This window comes from Schistocerca gregaria, chromosome 3, assembly GCF_023897955.1.
Source record: "Schistocerca gregaria isolate iqSchGreg1 chromosome 3, iqSchGreg1.2, whole genome shotgun sequence".
NCBI classification, from domain to species: Eukaryota; Metazoa; Arthropoda; class Insecta; order Orthoptera; family Acrididae; genus Schistocerca; species Schistocerca gregaria.
In genome coordinates, this window is record NC_064922.1 from 734,534,913 (window position 1) to 734,561,487 (window position 26,575).

A 26,575-nucleotide genomic window follows, 5' to 3' on the forward strand; every position below is an offset into this window, starting at 1 on the left:
GGACACACTATCCACATTCTTCCAGAACCTCAACAACTGCTCCCCCAATGGCTTCACCTGGTCCTACTCAACCCAACAAGTCACCTTCCTAGTTGCTGACCTCCACCACAAAGATGGCTACATCAGTACCTCTATCCCTATGAAAGCTACTAACCACCAGCAATACCTCCACTTCAAAAGCTGCCATACATTCCATACCAAGAAGTCCCTCCCACACAGCCTAACCTCCATGGTTGTTGCACCTGCAGTGACAAGCAGTTCCTCTCAATGTATGCTGAGGGCTCTCACTGAAGCCTTCACTGTCCATAATTATCCTACCAGCCTTGTACACAAACGAATCTCCTGTGCCTTATCCCTCCAGTCTCCCACCACCTCCCAAAGTCCCACTGTCCAGCCACAGAGGAGCATTCCCTTCATAACTCAGACCACCCAGGACTGGAGCAACTTAATTACATTCTCTACCAGGGCTTCGATTAATCCTCGTCGTGCCCTGAAATGAGAAATGTCCTACCCACTATCCTTCTTATCCCTCCCACAGTGGTATGCCACCACCTACCAAACGTACACAATATACTCATCCATCCTTACAGAACCCTTGCTTCCAATCCCTTACCTCATGGCTCATACCCCTGTAATAGACCTAGATGCAAGAGCCATCCCATACATCCTCCCACCACCACCACCACCTACACCAGTCAAGTCACTAACATCACCTATACCATCACAGGCAGGGCTACCTGTGAAACCAATCGTGTGATCTACAAGCTAAGTTGCAATCACTGTGCTGCATTCTATGTATCCATGACACCCAACAAGCTGTCTGTCCACATGTTTGGCAACCAGCAAACTGTGGCCAAGAAACAAGTTGACCACCCTGTTGCTGAACATGCTGTCGAACATGATACCCTTCATTTCAATGACTGTTTAACAGCCTGTGCCATATCGATCTGTCCCACTATCTCCAGATTTTCTGAATTGTGCTGGTGGGAACTTTCCCTGCAATACATCCTATGTTCCCATAACCTTCCCAGCCTCAACCTTCATTAGTCACTGTCCTCACCCAACCATCTCTTTTCCTATTCCCGTTCCCACACTACACAGCCGTTATTCCATCATCACACCCAGTCTCTTTACTTCTCTCGTTTCCTGCTAACCCTCCTCCTCCCCACCTCTCCCCTGTCCACCATCTAACTTGCAGCACTTCACTATCCACCATCCCCACCATACTATCCCTCCCCCTCCCCACCCCAGCCTCCTCCTTACCCCCATCCAGTTGCCACTCCTATCATGCACTGGTGCTGCTGCTCGCAGTGCGGTTTCAGTTGCCTGAGACTGCAGTCATGTGTGTGAGTTTCATTTGCACTTTAGGCAAACTGTTTATAATGCTTAATGTATTGCTTGATAGAATGCAACAAACTGGTTTTAGCCTGCCATGCTGCCAGTTTTTTGGCCATTTGTCAGCAGAGGTTCTGACTGGTTCAGCTGCCTCCAGTGACAGCTACTACCAGAATGCACTGTATTATGCAGGCCCTGCATGACAGAGATATGCTTTATGTAACCCTTATTGATGGTTTTATCTGGTGGGTGTTCAAACATCTTGTATTTTCACAGCAATGTAATATGTGGTATAATATATGGTTCTTTCAAATGAGTCACTTCAATCTGCTGTATCCTAGCGAGTGCACATATGTTATTCACTGTGGTGTTGACTGAAATCTGGTAGCCTGAATTGTTAAATGCCATGTGAACGAATCTGATAGTTGGGGGCATTATTGGATGCAATATGTGGTCTTGACCCCAACTTTGTCATTTTTAACAGTTTTCACCCTCAAACTGGATGTGGAACGAAGGTAACTCCTTTCCTTCTATCCTCCCACTTTCTATCTAGTATGCTACTGTCCAACCTTCTCTCATTTTCACAGTGCCTCTCTACTCTCTTCAGCCAACCATCCCTTAATCCTCTCCTCAGCCTTCTGCACTCTATGTTCATTTCAAACATCACTTTTGGTATCCTTTGCATGCCCATTCTGTTTACAAGTCTATACTAGCTCATCATTTAATGTCTCCCTCATTACTATGCATCTTAGTTTATCTCATCTTGTTAACTCCTAAGCTGCTCTTGAGGAACTTTATTTCTTTTGTATAGTGCCTTCATTACCCGTGTCTCCACTGCATACATCACTAATGGGGTGTAGTAAATTTTGTGCATCTCCTTCTTGCTTTTTAGGAGCAATTCATTTCTTCAGATCAGACTTTTGACAACTTTTGGAGATTTTTGTACTTCCCACATTTGTTCATTAATTTTTTAACCATATTATTCCATTTTCCTCTTTTGCATCATCCTGCAGTTCTGTGACCCAGTCTTTGGATAGTAAATTACTAGTCTTTAACAAAGGTAAGGAGAAGCAGCATGGAAGCATCACAGAGCATTGTGTTAACAGTAATAGGTTGGTAGCCACTAATGTGATGACATGTGGGACACAATAACAGACATGTCAGTGGATTGTGCAGAAAGTATAGCAGAGTTCATCAATAAGTGGTGCCTTACAGTGGCAGTGCTTTGCAAGTGGGGAGGTGTCTCCACAAGACAAAGCTCTTGTTACGACAATGTGATTAGGCAGTGGATTTTAGTGAAACAAATAGGCACTGGAGGCATACAAATAAGTCTGGATTTTAAGGCAGGGATCACTTGCTATTATTGTGGAAGTCAGCAGTATCACCAAAACACCAGAGCAACATCAGACAATGAGACAACTGGGCTCTGCCAGCTGGGTTCAAGATGGGGCTGGACCTGCTGTCTGCACTAAGTCCTTCACGATACTTGGTGAAACAGCTCTGCTGACCTGCCACTTGTGTCTGCCACCTCCAAAGCTGAGTTCCTAGTGGCCAACTTTTGTTCAAGGGCAATGTTTGTAACTAACACACAGCTGCCTGCACATGCTGCTGCCACAGCTGTTTAAGGAGCCAAGGGGTTGTCTCTCAAGTGGAACACTATCACAACACAACACAATATGCCATTGATGTCAATAGTTATGGCTTAAGGAGGCCATTGGCCCCAGCAGTATGAGGCACCAGCTCAGAAGCACCATGTGGAAGCTGCTTTCCATTCATCACTCCAGTCACGGACGATGATGAGACTCACTACACTATGTATCAAAATCTGTAACAGTTCTTCGTAACTGTTAGCTATGTTCGCCCAAGACCCTCTCACCTGTCACCACTCACTCTTTGAGCCTGTCGCCACACCATTTAGTGACAGAAGAAGGAGCAACAATACCTACAGTACCTTTATTGAGGGTTGAGTGCAGCATTTCTGTTCTGTCTTTGTTTGACTGTGAGTGTCATGGCAAGTCAGTGGGTTTTGCCAGGGGTTGAGTTCTGCTTGTAAGTTCAGTGTGTGACAGGTGAATACAGACAGTATTTTTGAGGAGGCATAAATATAAATGTTAGTTTTCACAGTTTGGTATGGACAATATCGGTGTCATGAGCAAGATGTGTGGATCATTGTCTAGTAGTGTACAGGGTGTCCCACCCAAACTTTTCACCACCAATATCTCTGAATCACAATAGATGCTGACAAACAGCTTTCATGGGTACGAATGCACGGCAGGAGCTCACAAAAGTAAATACTGTGAGACATTCTAAACCCTGTCCAACAACTGGTTTCAACACAAACTTATGTTTTTTTAATGGATGCCCCATATTACACAATCAGTAATATGAGAAATCACAATAATAATGGTGGTTGCATTGCAATATGTCAATTACGTCCCAAGACATTAGAATGTGAAGTTGATGCATGAAATGAATGAAACGCACTACTATTGCACTTCCTGCAATGCAAGCATGGCTTGCACATTGCTCATAATCGCAATTTGATTGAAATATCATGATGCGACAAAAACTGACTTACATACTGCTATGTACATTGTTAGTATATGGCGTGGGGAACATACGGGTGTCCAGTCACCCACAATGTAAACAAGGACACAGTTTACTTGTAAATGCTTTATTGAACTTTTCGACAGTACTACAATGGACTGCTGTGTTCGGATGAGGGCTGACTTGGCATCCCTTCGCTCACAGCTGCAATCGGCGCTGACTTCGGTCGCGCAGCTTGAGGCTGTTGCCAATGGGCACCACTGTGGGGAGCCGGACTCGGGTATCACGGGGATGTCAACCTCATCCCGTCTGTCCCCAGATCGGTCTGCCGCTGTGGTTGCCCCGGTTGCTGCCCGCAGTGGAGCTGAGCCCTCGCCTGTGGTTGATTGGGAGGTCGTTCCAAGGCGTGGCAGGCAGCGAAAGGCGTCCCCGGAAGCTGACCAGAAAGCCTCCCCGGTGCGTCTGACAAACCGGTTTCAGGCACTGTCTCTGGCTGAGCCAGATGCAGCTGCCTGCCCTGTTTCAGAGGATCATTCTCAGCCTTCAAGGTCCGGGCAATCGCAGAGGTTGGGCTTACTGGTAGTTGGGAGCTCCAATGTTAGGCGCGTAATGGGGCCCCTTAGGGATTTGGCGGCTAAGGAGGGGAAGAAATCCAGTGTGCACTCCGTGTGCATTCCGGGAGGAGTCATTCCTGATGTGGAAAGGGTCCTTCCGGATGCCATGAAGAGCACAGGGTGCAGCCAGCTGCAGGTGGTGGCACATGTCGGCACTAATGACGTGTGTCACTTTGGATCTGAGGAAATTCTCTCTGGATTCCAGCGGCTATCTGATTTGGTGAAGGCTGCCGGTCTTGCTTATGAGATGAAGGCAGAGCTCACCATCTGCAGCATCGTTGACAGAACCGACTGCGGACCTTTGGTGCAGAGCCGGGTGGAGGGTCTGAATCAGAGGCTCAGACGGTTTTGCGACCGTATTGGCTGCAGATTCCTTGACTTGCGCCATAGGGTGGTGGGGTTTCGGGTTCCGCTGAATAGGTCAGGAGTTCACTACACTCAGCTGGCGGCTACACGGGTAGCGGAGGCTGTGTGGCGTGGACTGGGCGGTTTTTTAGGTTAGAAGGCCTCGGGAAAGTGCGGGATGGGCTGCAATGTCAAAGGGTGCTTGGCAATTACAGGACGTGCTTGGATCAAGGAACAGTCGGAATTATAGTTGTAAACTGTTGTAGTTGCGCTGGAAAAGTCCCTGAGCTTCAAGCGCTAATAGAAAGCACAGAAGCGGATATCGTTATAGGTACAGAAAGCTGGCTAAAGCCTGAAATAAGTTCTGCAGAAATTTTTACGAAGTCTCAGACGGTGTTCAGGAAAGATAGATTAGGCAGAATTGGTGGTGGAGTGTTGGTGTCTGTCAGTAGTGGTTTATCTTGTAGTGAAGTCGAAGTAGATACTCTGTGCGAATTGGTGTGGGTGGAGGTTATACTTAACAGCCGAATTAAGTTAATAATTGGCTCCTTCTACCGACCCCCAGACTCCGATGATACAGTTGCGGAACAGTTCAGAGAAAGTTTGAGTCTCGTAACAAATAAATACCCCACTCATACGGTTATAGTTGGTGGGGACTTCAACCTACCCTCGGTATGTTGGCAAAAATACTTGTTCAAAACCGGTGGTAGGCACAAAACGTCTTCCGAGATTGTCCTAAATGCATTCTCCGAAAATTATTTAGAGCAGTTAGTCCACGAACCCACGCGAATTGTAAATGGTTGCGAAAACACACTTGATCTCTTGGCCACAAACAATCCAGAGCTGATAGAGAGCATCATGACTGATACAGGGATTAGTGATCACAAGGTCATTGTAGCTAGGCTCAATACCATATCTTCCAAATCCATCAGAAACAAACGCAAAATAATTTTATTTAAAAAAGCGGATAAAGTACCACTAGAAGCCTTCCTAAAAGACAATTTCCATTCCTTCCGAACTGACTATGCGAATGTAGACGAGATGTGGCTCAAATTCAAAGATATAGTAGCAACAGCAATTGAGATATTCATACCTCATAAATTGGTAAGAGATGGAACGGATCCCCCGTGGTACACAAAAAAGGTCCGAACGCTGTTGCAGAGGCAACGGAAAAAGCATGCGAAGTTCAGAAGAACGCGAAATCCTGAAGATGGGCTAAAATTTACAGACGCGCGAAATTTGGCACGTACTTCGATGCGAGATGCCTTTAATAGGTTCCACAACGAAACATTGTCTCGAAATTTGGTAGAAAATCCGAAGAAATTCTGGTCGTATGTAAAGTACACAAGCGGCAAGACGCAGTCAATACCTTCGCTGCGCAGTGCCGATGGTACTGTTATCGACGACTGCGCCGCTAAAGCGGAGTTATTGAACGCAGTTTTCCGAAATTCCTTCACCAGGGAAGACGAATGGAATATTCCAGAATTTGAAACACGAACATCTGCTAGCATGAGTTTCTTAGAAGTAGATACCTTAGGGGTTGCGAAGCAACTCAAATCGCTTGATACGGGCAAGTCTTCAGGTCCAGATTGTATACCGATTAGGTTCCTTTCAGATTACGCTGATACTATAGCTCCCTACTTAGCACTCATATACAACCGCTCGCTCACCGATAGATCTGTACCTACAGATTGGAAAATTGCACAGGTCGCACCAGTGTTCAAGAAGGGTAGTAGGAGTAATCCATTTAACTACAGACCTATATCATTGACGTCGGTTTGCAGTAGGGTTTTGGAGCATATACTGTATTCAAACATTATGAATCACCTCGAAGGGAACGATCTATTGACACGTAATCAGCATGGCTTCAGAAAACATCGCTCTTGTGCAACGCAGCTAGCTCTTTATTCGCACGAAGTAATGGCCGCTATCGACAGGGGATCTCAAGTTGATTCCGTATTTCTAGATTTCCGGAAAGCTTTTGGCACCGTTCCTCACAAGCGACTTCTAATCAAGCTGCGGAGCTATGGGGTATCGTCTCAGTTGTGCGACTGGATTCGTGATTTCCTGTCAGGAAGGTCGCAGTTTGTAGTAATAGACGGCAAATCATCGAGTAAAACTGAAGTGATATCAGGTGTTCCCCAGGGAAGCGTCCTGGGACCTCTACTGTTCCTGATCTATATAAATGACCTGGGTGACAATCTGAGCAGTTCTCTTAGGTTGTTCGCAGATGATGCTGTAATTTACCGTCTAGTAAGGTCATCCGAAGACCAGTATCAGCTGCAAAGCGATTTAGAAAAGATTGCTGTATGGTGTGTCAGGTGGCAGTTGACGCTAAATAACGAAAAGTGTGAGATGATCCACATGAGTTCCAAAAGAAATCCGTTGGAATTCGATTACTCGATAAATAGTACAATTCTCAAGGCTGTCAATTCAACTAAGTACCTGGGTGTTAAAATTACAAACAACTTCAGTTGGAAGGACCACATAGATAATATTGTCGGGAATGCGAGCCAAAGGTTGCGTTTCATTGGCAGGACACTTAGAAGATGCAACAAGTCCACTAAAGAGACAGCTTACACTACACTCGTTCGTCCTCTGTTAGAATATTGCTGCGCGGTGTGGGATCCTTACCAGGTGGGATTGACGGAGGACATCGAGAGGGTGCAAAGAAGGGCAGCTCGTTTTGTATTATCGCGTTATAGGGGAGAGAGTGTGGCAGATATGATACACGAGTTGGGATGGAAGTCATTACAGCATAGACGTTTTTCGTCGCGGCGAGACCTTTTTACGAAATTTCAGTCACCAACTTTCTCTTCCGAATGCGAAAATATTTTGTTGAGCCCAACCTACATAGGTAGGAATGATCATCAAAATAAAATAAGAGAAATCAGAGCTCGAACAGAAAGGTTTAGGTGTTCGTTTTTCCCGCTCGCTGTTCGGGAGTGGAATAGTAGAGAGATAGTATGATTGTGGTTCGATGAACCCTCTGCCAAGCACTTAAATGTGAATTGCAGGGTAGTCATGTAGATGTAGATGTAGATAGTAAGAAAATACCAATAACCACTGGCCAAAGTACACAAAATTAATGGCTGTCAAAGGGTTGCACAGAGGGATACATGTTATTTCTATGTACAGTAGAGCGCCGATTATCCGAATGTTGGTCAACCGAACGACCGCTTAACCGAACTGTGTACTCGCTCGCACCTGCTACTTTCCCACCCTACCGTCCATCATCCCCCTCACTCCCAAACTACGTTTCCCACAGTAGTCGCCACACTGGGCCACCACTGGCAGAACATTTCTTCTAATGGGGCCTTCACAAGGCACTGCTGACTGACCTAGCCACCAGTTGCTGTATTTCAACAATCAGCACACTTCTGTCGGTTTGGCACTGGCAGTAGAAGTAGCAGCAGTATCAAAGCTGTTCACAGCAACAGCTGCACCAGCTTAGAGTTGAGGCATACTGCTCCGCGCAGTTTGAAGGATTGTGCACCCCCAAGAAGAGCTTCTCATGGAGCAAAAAGTCAATTTGTGTTTTCTGTTATGACCACTTGTGTGCTGCTGCGTGAAGAAGTGAACTTGACGATACAAAATGCTTAAACGTAAACGTGTTCTCCTTTCTATGAGGGACAAGTACGAGATTATTAAAAGGCTAGAAGAAGGTGAATCTGCAACCACTTTATCCAATGAGTACAAGGTGGGGAAGTCGACAATTACAGATATTAAAAAACAAATGATGAGCATAGCAAATTTTATAGCTATGCTTGATTCTACTGATGGATCAACAAACTGTAAATCTATGAAGCTCACCACTAACACAGATCTAAATGATGCTGTTTACAAGTTGTTTACACAAAAGAGATCGGAAGGAGAACCTATCTCATGTCCCATTCTGTGTGAGAAGGCAATGCAGTTCAACGAAAAATTTGGAGAGACCTCGAACTTTAAGGTGAGCAAGGGCTGGTTAAAATGCTTCAAGTCAAGACATTGCATTTGTGAGCTTACAATACATGGAGAAAAACTGTCGGCTGATTCTTCAGCAGCTGATTCTTTCAAAGTCAAACTAAGGGACATATTAAGGGAAGAAGATTATGCTCTCAAAAACGTTTACAGTGCTGATGAAACTGGACTTAACTGGAAAGCCTTACCAAGAAAAACTCTTGTTTCACATCATGAAGTAGCAGCACCTGCCCCTAAAACAAGTAAGGAACTTATTACAGCTTTGGCTTGTGCTAATGCTACTGGAAGTCACCGACTGCCTATGTTTGTCATTGGTAAAAGTAAAAAACCACGTTGTTTCAAGCACATTAATATGTCAGCCTTGCCTGTTGTGTACACCTCACAAAAGAGTGCCTGGATGGATAGTACAATTTTTATGAAGTTGTTTCTGGACATTTTCGTACCCTCTGTAAAAGCTCATCAGCTAAAGAATGGGAAGAGGGAGAAAACACTACTTCTCCTTGACAATGCACCAACTCATCTGTCATGTGATATTTTAAACAAAAAGACGAGTTCACAATGGTAATATTTCTTCCACCTAACATAACCTCCTTATTACAGCCTGTGGATCAAGGCGTTATTGAGACTCTCAAATGATATTACAGGAAAGAATTGTTGCTTAAGTTATTGTTAGAAAGAGAAGAGGATGGAGAAGAAAGTCTCTTAAGAAATCATAAGAATATTGACTTGAAAGACGCGTCCTACATGATCAGTGCACCATGGAATAGTGTAAAGGAAGAGAATTTGAAGAAAGCCAGGAATACAATTTTGGACACAGAAGAAAATTTACAAGGTATGATTGAAAATGACGAACAGAATGATATGTCCAAAATTCTCAATGTGCTAAAAAGAATAGATTGCCAAAAATGTGATGAAGAAGATGTTCACGAATGGATGAATATCGATGATGCAGATCCAGGACACCAAATCATGCAGGACAGTGAGATTGTAAACATTGTCACTGATAAAGATGACGCCTACTGCCTTGCGATGGTTTGAAGCCCAAGATGAAAGTGACCAGTTTCAGATATCTGTAATGAAAAAATTACATGACTTAGCTGCTCATAAGCATGTAGGCTTGCTTAGACAGACCAAAATAAAGGATTTTTTTATACATTAATTTTGAATACTGTGTGTATTGTTCATGCAAAACGCATATGTAATATGTATATATTTTTGTTTAATAAACTGTGCCACATACTATATATTCCTACTGAAGTTGCCTTTGTATGTTACTTTATAATACTAAAAGAGATGCCTGTTTTTATGAATTAATTTACTGTACAGTACTTCTTTTTGGCAAATAAACATGTACAGTTTGATTATCCAAACAAACCAGTTTTCCAAACACCCATGTCCCCCAATTACTTCAGATAATCGACGCTCAACTGTAGTTGTACATCAATTACACAGTGGTACACACCATGTGCAAGACTTGTCACTGAACATCTTTAATGACTGTGACATAATTGAACCATTGCAGATGATGCAATGTGTAATGGATCTGGGAGAAGTTATCGATACCGAATTTAGTGGGCAAAGTGGTGAATGTTTTTCTCTTATATTTTTGTCGGAATTTTTATAAATTATAATCTACTTATTTTTTATGTTAATTTACTATTATGTTTAAAAATTGCAATATATTGATTGATATTGATGGATATAAAGAACAATATCAAAGAGACTTATTACAAGCGAAAGTTTGGGTGTCGAGTGGAATATCTTTGAAGCTAGAGTCATTCTTTGTCACTTGTAGAGTCGGCTGTGGTTGGTTGACACGCAGTCGTGGAACAAAGTTGTACTTCCCTGTGAAATAAATCGAAAGTGAATGATGAACTTATGAGTTTTTTGTATTACTTTTTATATCAAGTAGCAGCAAGCAAACACATCCAGAAAGAAAAATGGTATTAGAAACACCCAAATTGAGACAGACATGGTGAACAGCGGAACTTCTGCATCCAACAAACGGCACTATTGGAATCATATTCATATTAGACAACTGAAGCCATCTGTAGGAATTTAACTATTATATATATGCAAAAAAGTGACTACTTTATTTGAACTATGTCAGGTTTTATTACAAAATAACAATAGTGGAACGACAGTTTCAAATGCATACATAAATGTACAGTAATACCAACAAAAAAACATACATCTCCTCCATAATACGCAAAATGTATGCTGGTGTGCAGTCACATGTCTCACAGCCAAAAAGAGATCACCATTTGCTTGGCAACACTGCTGTACATGCTTGATCAAGGATCAGCATTTGTGGTGTTACTGCAGTGCAAGCAGTGGTAATACAGGATTTAGTATTGGGCCATTGTTGTTGGGACCTGCTGATATACCACATCTTTCACTTGTCCCCAGAGAAAGAGTCCATGGGGGTGAGGTCCAGTGACTGTGCTGGAGATTCCTGAATGGGACTGCCCCTCCAATCCATTAATGTGGAAATTGTTTGTGTAGTGCCTGTAGTGTCATTGGGGCATTGTGCACAGGGCATGCATCATTTTCATACCATATTATTTGCGGAAAATGAAGGAGTAGGTCTTCCATCAGTCCAGGTAAGGTACCTCTCAGGAACCACTTGTACTGTCCACCATTAAGAGTGCCATCAATGAAATATGGGTCTATGATGTAATGTCCTACAATACCACACCATACAATGTCACTCAACTGATGTTGATGTCCAATCGAGCAAATCAAGGGTGGATTTTCTGCTGACTAATAGTGCATATTGTGAAAGTTGACATTCCCATGGTTTTTAAACATGGCCTCATTAATAAACAGTATCCTAAAAATAAAGTTATGGCCTTGCCTGAGGACCCAGTGACAGTATTCTAGGTGACTGTGAACATCATTGCCATGGAGGTCTTGATTTAGTGCCATGTGATAAGGGTGGTATCTATGCCTGTGCAGAATACACATCGCACTTGTTCGCATATTCCCATCTGTCTCTCCATTTTATGAATACTTGCATGATAATTTATTGCAGCAGCCACCACAACAGCTACCTCTGCTGCTTTATGTATTATGCCTCGCCTCTGGATCTGCATTCGTGGAGACAACAACCCTGTTGTGAGCAACCTTCTAACAAAATTCACTAAGATAGGCCAGGTTGAATGACTTCTATTAGGGTACTGCTAGGCATCACCTGTTCCATGCATGTGCAATTTTGGTGACTTTCTCCATACAGTAATATCATGCCAACCATTTCCTTGTTTTCCTATACACAACTGCAGAGGCAAAGGGTTGATCTGGGCAGTGTACACCAGGCAGTACTGTTCCATAGTAGGTATGAAGATAAATACAACATACCCAAGGGACACCATTATGTACATATCAATGTTTGTGGCAGGAATCCCTATTATTACTTTCAACCCTCATGATAACAGTGAAAGTAAAAATACATATGTCAATCAAATCGTAATTATGAGCAACATGAGGATCATGCTTTTTCAGAAGTGCAGTAGTAATGTGTTTCATTCATTTCATGTGTCTATTTTGTGTTCCATTTTCTCATGCTGTAATTGATATATTGCAATGCAACCAATGCCATTAATGTTGTGATTTCTCATGTTGTTGCCTGCATATATAATAATATGAGATGTCCATTAAAACAAAGTAAGTTTGTGTTGAAATTAATATTTGCACATGGTTTAGACTATCTCATACTATTTACTTTCGTGAGCCCTTGCCATACATTCATACCCATGTAAGCTGTTTGTCAATATCTGTTGTGGTTTCTGAGATATTGACAGTGAAGACCTTAGGTGAGACACCCTCTATAAGCTGTTAACCATGAGTAGTGATTCAGGATTTGAAGCCAAGTTAGGTTGTTTCAGTATATGATAATAATGAGTATGAGCAGCCATTCAGGCGAGTGTAATTAAGTTATGAGGAGGAATGTTAGTGTTATAGTTAAGTTTTCTTGTGACTTTATTTTGTTTTATGTGGAGCAGTGAGAATGGCTCATTATTTAAGTGTGCAGGTTAGTGAGATGTGTTAGGATAGTGGTATGTGTTCAGGGTTCTTTTTTTCTCTCATCTGTTATAGTGTAGCTGATAGGAGGTAAATCATATTGTCATCAGTACTACAAGTAGCAGGGTTGTTGATATCACAAAGAGCTTTGAGGGAGAAGGTATTGAGAATTTTAAGGGATGTAGTAGATAGGTTGCAAGCAGAAAAGGGGGAGTGCGATAACAGATTAGACTGCTTGATGCTGAAGTGAAGGACCTTATCACAAAACTCTGAAGTACAGGGAGAACATGCGGAGAGCATGAGCAATGGATGATGGAGAGCGGGTCTCTGGATGTGAGGAATAGGTTGATTTTGGAGAGGACATAAAGAAACAAAAAAGAGAGAGCAAAAAAGAAGGAGAAAAAGGTAGATGAAAGAAAGAGGAACAAGCTTGTGGATAATTTACCTATTCCTGCATAATGTCCAACTGCTTTTGATGTAGTTAAACCTGTTGAACCTGTGAGTATTAGGACAGAATGCCCTGGTTGGTTAGACAATTGTTGTGGTGGAGTGATTAAATTAGTAGTGGATAGTATCGAAACACAAGCTCCTGGGAATTTGAGCAGGGTGCAGAATAATCACATTGTGAAAGTTAAGGAAACTAGAGTAGAAGTACTAGCTCCAATATCCAGGGGAATTGGGGAGTCTGCGGTAACTGTAGTGCCAGCAGGAATGAGTATGGACTGTACAAAAGTAATTAAGGGTGAGGATAGCAGCAGGGTGATTCAAATATCTGCCATATTTGTTTTAAATGGTTATTGTGTTGAGGCCGGGGAGGCCTGGGCCAGATGCACAGGGAAGTGCATATGCCAATGATTTTTGCATCATGCAGGGTGGAACTTCAGATGATTTTGTTGTTATAGATAATACAGGGAGTGCACAAGAATTTTTGATAGTTGTGTTGCAGATGTTATGGCTGAAACGAAACAGACGCACGTATTTCATCAGAAGCATGGTGAATGGAGGAAAAGAAAGAATTAGGCAAGTTTGTAGAGTGTATGATCAAGCAGACGGGGCTGAACCTGTTGAAGAGAGCCTACTGGAGGTTAAGAATGTGGCACAAGTACAAATACTGGATCACAGCCTATCAGGACAAGCAGATGGCATGCAAAGCAAGCTGTTTAAAGCACAGCTGAAGTCTGATGCATGCAATAAGTATGAAATGGAGAAGATGTGCAATGCAAGCCTGCATGTAAAATTTCTGACTGAACATTGTGCGGTAGTTAACCTTCAATAACAGAGAGCTGTTGCCAGTGTAAAGTTGTCATGAGGTCACACGACAAACCAGTTAAACCATTTATAAATACATTAAGCAGTATTTGCATGATGCAGTGCCATTAGGTACAGGAAGTTGTTTTGAGTAACTAGGAGCACTAGAAAACCAAGCTTTTTTTTCAGTCTGCAATGAGCGCTACAGAGGGAGGAATAAGTAGGCCTACTTGTCAAGGTATTACAAATGGTAGTGCTGTATGTGGTTTTTTGTAAGGATAGTTTTGGGAGTATGTTGTCTTGAGAAGCATAAGGAGAGCTGTTGTCAAAAGCATAAAGTTCCAAAAGTTGTTCCAAAGCAAAGAGTTAAGAAACCACAAGAAAAACAGACAAAACACCAAGTGTAAGAGTTAAATGAAGCCACATATTATTTGTTGAAATAGATATGTTAAGGATAATCTACTAAAAAAGGAAGAGAGTCATTTTAGCTTGCAAGTATGGAATGAAGGGTTAGAAGTTTTCTTTATGTGTCTGTATGTGCATGTAAGAGACCTAGCAGGACATATGTTTTGTAGTATCTAAGTTACTGTGCAGGGTCGAGGATCCTTGAAATTTATTGTTAGATTAAGCAACAAGAGTGAGGGATAAAAGGTAGATTTTGGAGTCAGGGATTAATACAGTAATTTATGTAATAGTTACGAGTAGCAAATTTAATATTGGTTACTTGTTTCTTGGATTATGATAGAAGAAATTACAATATAGAACTGGGACAGGGTAAGGGCCAAGGGACCAGATCTTCTCCATAGGGCAGGGCAGTCTAGTGCCACAACCCAGTTTTTGGACACAAATTTATTAGTCTTGGAGAGAGGCTTACTTATCAATTCCAGAATATGCTTTGGAACTGAGGGAAGCTGTTCAATGAATCCATAAAAATAAGGAAAAGTAGTGTACAGTGACATTTGGGTCACAGTACAGACACGCCAGTAGATAGTGCAGTATGTATAGCCAAGCTCAGTGGTAAACAGTGCCACACAGTGGTAACTGTGTAGCAAGTGGGGAGGTGTCATCACACCAGGGCGAGACTCATCATCAAAATGTGCCTAGGTGCCAGGTTTTAATGAAAGAAATGGGCACTGGAGGCATATAAATCCTCCTCAGGGGACACCGCCTTAATGTAGCACTGTCCATGTGGGCAAGGAGGTTTGCGTGCTCTGGACCCAGGGGGCTATGCCGGCAGTAGTGTAGCTACCCGCAGGGCCACCCATGCCTGACAGGCCAATGGGGAGGAGCCAGATGAAGTGTGTCCCACAATGGCCTATCTCCTGTCTCCTGTCTGATCCTATCCTAAGCCTATCCCTTTCCCTTATCATTCTTAACATCCTACAACATAGAGCAGGGAGGGCTCTAGAGGTGTGGTGAAGCTAGTCTCCATAAGGGAGTAAACCTGATACAAATCACCTGCTGCCTTGCAGTTAGTAGAGGGATCTACAAAGGCTAAGGATGCTCCCCTGAACATGGAGCCAGCTACCCTGTGAGCTGTAAGGGGCAACCCACCAAACGGTTGGACGGAATATTAACAATCTCCCCTTGTAAACATCAATTTTGCGAATGCTAGCAAAAGAATAAGCTAGACAGATATTTCTATGATGACCTCAGCAAACAAAAAAAGGAGAAAGATATGTACATAGGAACATGGAATGTGTGGAGCCTATACCAAGCTGGAGCCCTACATCAGCTGCTAATGCAAGTAAGCAACTACAGTATAAAAGTATTGGTTCTCCAGGAAATTAGGTAGAAGGGGAGTGATATAATGCACGCAGGAAATTCCACTATCTTCCATAGTGGCAGAAGGATTAATACTTTTGGAACAGGTTTTGTGGACACTAATGAACTGAAACATGCGGTGATGTGCTTCCAACCAATCAATGAACAGATATCCATATTAAGATTAAGGGGAAAATTTTTCAACATTACAATGATAAATGTACATGCACCCACAGAGGAGGCAGATGAACAACAAAAGGACAAGTTTAGTAGCAAGGTAGAACAACTGTATGATAAGGCTCCTAAACATGATGTCAATGTATTAATAGGAGACATGAATGCAAAGATAGGAAATGAAGAGGCCTTTCAGCCAACCATAGGAAGACATATACTCCATGAAATATAAAACGACAATGGACTTAGGGCTGTAGATTTTGCTGTAAACAAATACATGACTGCCAGCAGTACATGTTTCCCACACCAAAAAAAATACACAAAGAAACATGGATTTCCCCAGGAGGACAAACCAGAAATCAGATAGACCATATATTGATTGATCAGAGATGCAGATTGGACATAATGGATGTTAGGAGCCAACGTGGAGCTGACTGCAATTGAGACAACCATCTAGTGAGAATTAAATATAGACAAAGGATCTCACTATTGAGTAAACAAAAAGGCCACAAACAAAAGAGGTTTGACATTAAGAACTGAAGTTAGAAAAAATACAGAGAGCACAACAGATGAAAAGAGAAGAGGGGATTAAGAATGAGACCGACACATCAAACGAACATATAGAAGTAATGTGGAAACGATGTAAGACTGCAATCCTCGAGGCAGCTGGAGAGGTTTTAGGACATGAACAGGCTCAAAGGAGGAAAGACTGGTTTGACGAAGAATGTATGAGAACAATTGAGGAACATAATATATCATAAATGAAATTGCAGAGAAGAACTCAAGCAAATCTGAATGAATGTAATGAAAAGCACCATGTAGCAAAAAGGGTCTGCAGATGGAACAAAAGAGCACTAGAAAAGAAAAAAACTGGAAGAAGTTGAACAGCTAGGAGAAGAGAAGCATAGTCGTGAAATATACCAAAAGATTAAAGACGGAAAGACTTGGTTCCAAGCTAGAACAAATATGTGTAGGAACAAAGAAGGGGATTTGATAGGGGAGAGTAAAAAAGTACTTGACAGGTGGTCAGAATACTTCCAAGAGTTACTGAACCCAGAAGTGGATGGGTTAGAATGAGAGGAACTGGTGGAACTAACTTACTATGGGCCAGAGGTTTTAACACCAGAACATACTCTGGGGAAAGTGATGCAATCCAGTAAGACCTTAAAAAAAAATAAGACGCCAGGAGAAGATCAGATCCAGGCCGAACTTCTCAAAATGGTGGGTAAACACTAAGAAAACAATTCATAAAATAATACTGAATATCTGGCAAGAGAAGAGCATGCCAAAGTAGTGGGAAACAGTTATAATGTGCCCCATACATAAAAAAGGAGATAAATTAAACTGCCATAACTATCAAGGAATCTCCCTGCTTAATACTACATATAAAGTTTTCTCCAAAGTTCTGACCAGCAGGCTTACTCCATATGTGGAAGACAGAGTTGGAGACTATCAGAGAGGCTTTAGAGAAAATAGGTCAACAACTGACCAGATATTTACATTGTGCATACTACTTGAAAAATGTTATGAACATCAAATTAATGTACACCAGCTTTATATTGACTTTAAACAAGTGTATAAAAGCATCCTATGAGTGGCATTGCAGAATGTAATGGAAGAGGCTGGAATACCTAAGAAATTCATTAAATTTTCTATGATGACCCTCAGCAAAACCACCTGTAAAATTAAAATACAGGGGGAAATCTCCAGAGAAGTGGAAGTAAAGAAGGGACTTAGACAGGGTGACAATATCTCCTCATTGCTATTCAACCTTTGCCTAGAAAAAGTCATAAGTCAGATAGACTTAAGTAAAGGAGGAACCTTCTTAAATCATTCACTACAGTACCTAGCCTACACTGACAATGTGGCATTACTCGCACAAAACACTGCTGTGCTAGGCGAACCCTATCAACAACTGGAGAAAGGTGCAGGGGAACGTGGCCTGACAGTCAATGTTGAAAAGACCAAATATATGGCAATGACCAACCAACAAAACCTACCAAATCTCAGGAGAGCCAACAGGGAGTTTGAAAGGGTGAGAGACTTCAAGTACCTTGGGTTCACTGTTACTGAGACAAATGACATTGGCAGTGAGTGTAACAGGTGCTACTTTGCCACATTACCCATGCTTAGGCATTTGCTTCTATCATGGAAATCCAAAATCCTCATTTACAAAACAATTGTAAAACCAGTTGTTATGTATGTTGCCAAAATGTGCACCATGACTGTAAATGAGGAAAGGATCCTTAGCACATTGGAGAGAAATGGCTAAGTAAAATATATGGCCCAATATATGATCAAGGGCGATGGTACATTCATACGAATGCAGTACTACAACACCTTTTTGAAGAACCTGACATTGTCACTACCATTAAAATAAGAAGACTGCAGTGGGCAGGGCACATGGTTAGAATGGAAGAAGACAGAGCATGTAAGAGGATTTTTGATGGTAAGGCTGGAGACAGATGGCAGAGGGGATGCCCCAGAAAGAGATGGGTGGATGGGGTTGAAGAAGACATGAAAAAGCTGGGTGCCAGAGGATGGAGACGGAAAACCATGGATCAGATAGAATGGCAGGAATTGTGATGTGGCCAAGAGTAAGTAAGTTAGGAGGCATATAAATAAGTGTTGATTTTAAGGCAGTGATCACTTGTCATCACCAGAAGCCCGCCATGATGCCAGAGAGATGCCAGACATCAAGATCACTGGGCTCCCACCAGCTACAGCCATTGTTTCGAGGCTGTGCTGCACCTGCCATCTGTACTAAGTCCTTCACAGGGTCTGCTGTTACAACCCTGCTGACTTGGTATCCATGCTTGGTGCCACAGACACTGGGTTTCTAATGTGACCTAACATTGCCAGCCACAGACTGCAGTAGTTAAGAGTTTTTTAAACACTTAGATGACATGGATAGCTATGTTTCAGTTAATTATGTGTTAGTATTGGTTTATTTTTTATCTCTGTTTTTTCATTTTACAAATCTGCCAAAAAGTAAATTGTATAAGCTCTGCCTATCCATATTTATTATTTTCATTTCTTTCATGTAATGTTCATTTTTACTTTACATCTACAGACCCAACAGAAATTGATGACAATCCAACATGGGGAGAACCTTATGCTATAGTGACAGGTTGGTGTTGACATAAAGACTGAGAGATGTGATCTCAAAACTATTGATTCGTGCACAGTGTGTAGTATCATGCCACATTTATGCTCTTCTAACAATATTAACTTTGCCTTGAGCTTAACTTCATTGCATTTAATATTAAAGTGGCCTGTTTTTCATGTTGTGTAAGAAACGGTTAGTGAGATGCAGATTTTGTAATACTGGACTAAACCATTATCTTCTTGCCATTTCCTGTTTATCACAATTGCATCAATTAGAAAATAGAACCTTCTTTCAAATGGAGTCCTTCCCTACTTATTATTAACCCATAACATTCAAGTTTGCCTGCATGTATACAAGTGCATGGATTTTAATGAAATTAAATGTAAATGAAATCTGTGTAAAAAATAGCAAAATACTTGGGAATAATTTAAAGGTTCTAGTAATCTCTTAATGAAAATAGCCTACACTAGAGGCCTCTTATTCACAGATATGACTCTTGATCAACAACAATTTTTGCACTCTTAGTCCTGCAACAACTAAAGGCTCAAACAGGCTTCATAGTATTCATGCCCATGTCTTCCACAGTATTGCCTGAAGTTTTCCACCACACAAGTTAACATCAATTTGTGCAGTTATTATTCCAAAAGATATGAACAAGAACAACATTATATGAGCATCAAAATGCATAGAGTGAGTTCTGAAATTTCATCAGCTATCAGTAGATCAACGATTTTTAGGTACAAAAATGTGAAAAACCAGGTGCAAAAAAAGTGTAATATTTTAAATTAAAAAGAGCTAAGAAAAGTACATATTCCTCAGGTGAAAATTTATTATGTAATGCATGTACAAGTCATTAAATCACTAACTTCCAAAAAGAATTCACTCAAGCATTGAAAAGTCTTCAGAACCACATCACTGAACACACTGACTTACCTATTTCTGTCACTTATTCAAAGGACATTCTACATCAGCAGAAAAAAGATATGATTATTTTATTTTCAAATTGTAACCAATAATCTTGTTTGCTATCATGTCCTCCTTGTCATGGTTTTCCAATACCTCCAAGCACATCCTTTGTCTGTGCCAAAATGGTACACTGTGCTTCTTTCTCCAAATACTACTCCTACAGTTTTCTCTTGGCTGTTGTCAGAAATGAGGGGCCATGTGTGACATAAAGTTCATTTTGCAGCTTCTGTTTTGCTGATGGTTGTTCAGCCTTTCTCACAATTGAAGAATCACCTGGTGAAGCATCTAAAAATACAGAGTAACACTATAGCTATTAATCAAGTACCCTTTTTTGTGACTAGAGTTGACAATGGCAAAGAAATTCCTATAATTTGTTTGTACTTTTGTATTCTGGTAGGGGTTATACAGGGTCTTAAAAAAGTAAGTTATATACGTAATTCCACAATAAGACCATTACACAACAAGAGTGGCACATTGTCTGAAGAGAATGAATGTTCTGAGTTTCCTGCAGATCCAACCCTGCTCCAGTATGAATAACAGCTGCATCACAGAGTGGAATCTAAATGGCGTAGCAACTGGAAATGTTTTCCAAAGTTGAAGTACTTGGGTCTACAAGATCCAAAACATCTAAATAACTCACAGATTCACTATGAAATTCTGACATTAACAGACCAAATACTGTAACACATTGAGCCACAGTGTAATGATGCCAAAACTTTGACCAATCCATGGAGATGTGGGTGATGCTAATCAGAAAGGAAGGACATTGAGCACAGACCACAATGTTCAGGGAATTGAGAAGATTATATGAGGGTGAAAGAGATTTTCCATTGATGAGGACGTTCACACAGCAGTTCTCAAATGGCTCTGGGACCAAGGAGTGTATTTTTATTGCCACGAAACTGAATAATTGATAGAACATTCAGTCTGTTGTTTACAGAGACTTGGTAACTATGTTGAAAAATACTGTAATGTATCTGTGTCATGTTAAGTGTAGTGCAGAATTCAATAAAAATTACTAGGCCCACCATAATAATATGTTACTTACATTTTCTAATTCCCTTTGTATCTTTAAGATTCTCTTAATGGAGGATACAAAATCTTTCAGTGACAAGTATTTCTTTTCAGACTCCCAAACTCAATGGATAGTATGCATGATGCAGGTCACTTGAATTAGGTTACAGAACATATATTTGAGATTGAATAATGTAGGTAGTATGTAAGAAATCTGATCTGTAAGCAGTAGACATACTCACTCATATTTTGTCTTGTCAAGCCACAACACAAAATATGCATTGCTCAAGTGATTCACTATAAAACATTCAACTGCTTCTGCTCATGGAATTGTCACAAGACAGGTGGGCTGAAAACAGCCATAGCTGTGACCATTGCTAGAACTGAAGTACTTAAGTAGTCTACCTAGCTGGGAATGGCCATAACTTTCTAAAGTTACCCACAAAAATAATGAAGAAGAGCATATTTTGTCATTTTATTTTTGTAATTAATTTACTCACAGTATTACCAACTTTTCATTAATTTTTTATTACATGTCTGATCCACTTTTTTCTTTCTTTTTTTTTTTTTAAATTTTGCTTTGTTATTCAAGACAATGTGACAGAAGTGTCTCTCATTAGCAAATTACTTTTCTTTTTTCATTATGTATCAAGTATCAAAACATTTCGATGTACAGAATTATGGTATTTTTTCTATGTCTGTTGGTCCAGCGGCTGATGTCCAAACATCCTAAACAAAAGTAAATTCAGACATAGATAAAAATATTCCCAAGTGTCTTTGCTCTCTTTCTGGGAACGAACAAGAGTTAGAAGATAAGAGTGACATGGGAACAGGAGATCTGCTTTTAGGATTACAAATACCAAACAGGGTGTTCAATAAGGCAAAGATCCCAGTAGATATGTATGAGCACTTCAAACAAAGAAGCTAAAATCTAGATCTAATCTCAATAGCATGTGATGATATACAAAGTGCCTGGAGGCATAGTGTCACTTATTTGAAGACATAATAAAGCAAAAACCCATTCAACTGGAAAGCAACTTAGGAGATAAGTGAACACTTAACAATATTTTACCCAAAAAGTGTAAATGATGCTACAAAGACTGTTGATAAATATTACTAATAATTGCTGTTCATTAGTGTTGATTAAAAAGTTTACTTTGAGGCAAGTAATACAAATTTCAGAACAACTCTTCTCTGTAATTACCCACTTGATGTCCAGTGGGGCATATCTGTCTCTCTTACTATTTTTTAACACCAAAAAGTTGGGCAAACTTATGAAATCATATATTTCATGAGAAACTCTTTCAGACCTCAATCCAAACATTCTGCAGTGAGTCTCAAACATAGGATAAACCAGACCTGTCAGGAAAGAATTAAAGGTACAGATGAAAGAGTAAATGTACAAAAGTGTTGACTCTGTAAAAATTGCTCATAAAACCACAGTTAGGAGTTTGTTTTCTTTACATGATTAGTTATTTTTAAGTTTAAAATAGCCAAAGGAATTAAGGTACAGCTCTCAACAGTTCTAGATCTAACTACCATTGCCAGTTACAATATTCTCAAACTGTTCATGGTTTTTAGCCCATTCAAGACTTTATTAAAGCACTCATCTACTAGTCCATGAGCTGTTGTGTTCTTTTTTCTATCTCATGAACATGAAAATGATTTTAATCAGAGACTAGAACCAAAAATTTGTCCACACTTCACTCTCTCTGCATAGACATCAAAACAAGATAAAACATCCTGAACAGAAATGGTATACTAGGCAGTTTCAAGTATAACCACCCACAATCACAACAGAAAGAGGAAAAGGCCCATGCTTTTCACCTAGACACATCAATTAATGTGTGACTGGGGAAAATACTGAATTGTTCCAGTTCTGGTAGTCACTTAAATTCTCAGTAAATGTGATGCAGTGTCTTATTATTGTAATTTATCACAATCTGTGGCATAATGAATAATTAACAGGATTTATTTATTTAGTCTCTTAATACTAATTAAAATGATATCATATTTGTCTATATGCATTAGAGACATGAGTGATTCATAAATAAAAACATAAAATACATACCCATTTTATGTAATTGTTTTACATAAAGTGGACCGGCAGATGGACAGGTGCATATGTGTGCCTCCTGGCCATGGCACTACTCCAAATGCAGCTAGACTCCTAGTCTCTGACCAGTGGTGTGGGATGCCACAGTACGTTGGGGAAGTTTGTTATTTGTTCTCAGATAACAGGTGCAGATGCGAAGGGGTTACGGTGTGGTTGTGCATAACACAGCTATCCTCCCTTGTGGTGGTCAGATGTGGTCGATCTCATGTGCCAACCAGTCCAGCATCACATCTCTGTCACATCTCAATGCCCCACAGATCTGCATACTGCATGATTCAACAAGCTGGCCAAATAAAGCACCTTTCAAACTCTGTCAGCTACTGATAAAGCTGTTTGCACATGCATGGTGCATCTCCATGTCTTTCACATTGATCACTGAAAATCTGAATGTGTTCACACACATTAAATACCCTACTACGCTTTATAAAAACACTAAACATGAACAACACTAATGCATTCTGGTGGCTGTTCTACCTTTTGCAGGGAATTGTGACTCTAGTCTTTTATATAGTTGCCAATCATGTGTACATATATGTGTATGAAGTTATATGTTCATATGACATCGTGTCTCTTCTAAGAGCTCTATGCTTTTTGTCAGGCAGTGAGCAAGTGAGTGAGGTAACTTACCCATATGGAAAACAAAGAATCCACATGTGGTATTCCATGAAAGTAAGCATGTTCTGTGCCATGTATATGAAGGCAGTTTATGGACCCTTCTTCTTTGCTGAGAGAACTGTCAATGGTATCACCTATCTGAACATGCTAGATTTGTAGTACATGCCACAACCTGAAACTGATAGCAGGGATTTGATCTTTCAATAAGATAGCACTCCTCCATATTTCCACAATTGTGTATGAGATTACTTAAAAGAGACATTGTCACATCACTGGATAGGCCATGTTGTGGCCACTGACCTGGCACTATCAAGTGGCCACCATGGTGCCAGACTTGATGCCTTACAATTTTTTGTTGTGGTGTTACATCAAGGATACCATTTATACTTCACCTCTACCACAGAACCTCAAAGCCTTGCAACACTGCATTGCATACACTGTTCTTACTGTCGCTTCTGATACACTAAATTGGTATGGGCAGAACTGCACTACCGATGAGATTTGTACCATTTGTCAAAGTGGTAAACTAAGTGAAATAATTCTCTATAATCATTCTTCATCAATCATACATTGCTAACTGCATATTCAGTGTCTGTATTGAAGTTGTTACCACATAGTCTAATTTTTATGGCTTTGGCCCAGAATCCTCGACTTTTCAAATATAATCTTATATTTATTGATTCAACTCTGCTTGACCATCATTGACTTTTCAGAATTTCTGTACTTGAGTCCACACTGATGGTCAACACAGTGATCATGAATAGTCCATATAGATTGCACAACATAACTGTAGCCACACTCATAAGGAATACAATAAAAGAAATCATGAGGAAGCAAGATGTTGGCTAGTATTGATATACATAGTGTTCATTTGAAAAAAAAAAGGTGAAAATTATACTGATAAAAACAATGTGTGCACGAATTGTAGTGATGAAATCAGAAAGTTAAATGATCACGTAAGTAGTCTACAACTAACCATTAACATTCTGATGGGGGAACTAAGGAAACTTACATCTGAAAAGTGAGAACCGACAGCAAACTTGCCTCACAGTAACCTGAGATTCCAGGCAAAATTAAAAACTCAGTGCCACATTCTCAATGGAGCTTATTAAATAAACCTAATATTGTGCTCGCAAGCAGATTCAGTGTGCAATCAACTGTGCATGGAGCTTATTAAATAAACCTAATATTGTGTTCGCAAACAGATTCAGTGTGCAATCGACTGTGCAAGATAAGAAACATCCTGCAGGTGATAAAACTCATTTGCGATCTGATTGTGAAACTACAAATATGTGGAGTGATACATCTGAAAGAATGCTTAACAGCTCAATTTCTATTATGTAAGAAAAAGAGTCTGAAAGAGTTAAACACTTGCATGACTTACATATCAAGTGTTTGACCGGCGCTGATACGAAATGTTTTGACTATAACTCTGGTGCCCCTGCTAAACATGCAAAGAAACCTGAATGAAAAAAATTAATTGCTATGACAAACAGTCATGGTCAAGGATTTGCTCACCTTCTGAACAGTCAATTTAGTATTCAAACAATGGCTTACATAAAGCCTGGTGCTTCTATGTTGGAAGTCTGCAAGCATGTACAATCCACAGACAACAAGAACTTAGGACAGCTGACACACACAAATGTTTTAGTGCTGAACATCCCACATTGGCATAATTTACCATCTTGATCATGTGTAAATAAAGAAATAATCAGTGCCAACCAACAAATTTCATTCCTTTGCAAACATTTAACAAATGTAAAACTCGTAAATGTTAACAATATTGGGTGCAGATTCCACACATAACATGAATTTCTCATTAACAACATGGGGAAAAAGCTGCTTGTCAGAAAATTAAAGAAATTATGAACAAGAGGCATGAAACACTCAAAAGCAAAATCATCCTGAATTGGCCCCCAAATATTCAAAGGAAACAATGCCAGCAAGACCTCAGTGGCCAACAACAACAAAAGAAGAAAAAAGATGCCTCCAATATTCAGTCACAGCAACAACAGTGAATGCAGTAACAGCTCCACCAGTTGCAGACCCAGTTCTAACACCAGCAGCAAAATCATCAACAGTAGCATCAGCAGCAGAATCAACAACTGGAGCAGAGCATCAGCAGCAGAATCAACAACTGGAGCAGCTGAACCACCAATAGGGGAGCAGGCACAGAAGAAAATTCTGTAGCAGATGACAATAGGAGAATAAATGCATTAGGGAAAAGAAAATCAGTACTTCCAGTAAATCTGGATGACTTTTTATTGACAGGATAAAGCTAGATTGTAGATTGTAGATTGTATTTTATTGGTCCTGTTGTCTACATAGCAGCTTATGCATAAGACATTTGACAAGTCAAGTTATAAATAAACATGCTGAAAGTCATTTCAAGGCATACATATGTAAGCTTACAATAATACACTTTACACGTAAGTAAGTATTTATATAACACATTTCATAAATTTAAATATTCTTCAATGGAGTAAAAGCAGTGATGCTGTAAATATGACTTTAGAGAATTTCCAAATGTATTGACCTCAGTGATAGCTTTTATGTTTTCAGGAAGTTTGTTATAAAGCTTAATTCCCATGTGAAAAGTACCTTTTTGGCACAGTGCTGTGCTGATTTGAGTCATATGTAAGTTTCTGTTTTGTCTGGTAAAGTGCTCATGTATATCACAGTTTTTTGTAGTCTCCAGTCCTTGCCTATTACATTTAATTTAAAGAACAAAAGTGTTTCCATAAT

General features: G+C 40.4%; 1 protein-coding gene across 4 annotated transcripts in view; it reads left to right on the forward strand.

The window, feature by feature from the left end:
• The window catches only part of LOC126353778 (spondin-1-like), a 577,109-nt gene that overhangs the window by 532,562 nt on the left and 17,972 nt on the right, over positions 1-26,575 (forward strand). For 2 of the 4 annotated variants that reach the window (XM_050002859.1, XM_050002861.1), the window contains one exon: positions 19,084-19,140. The exons of the other annotated variants lie outside the window; for them this stretch is intronic. In XM_050002859.1, coding sequence (XP_049858816.1) covers positions 19,084-19,140 — 57 coding nt within the window. The remainder of the gene's footprint in view (positions 1-19,083; positions 19,141-26,575) is intronic. 4 annotated transcript variants of the gene reach the window in all.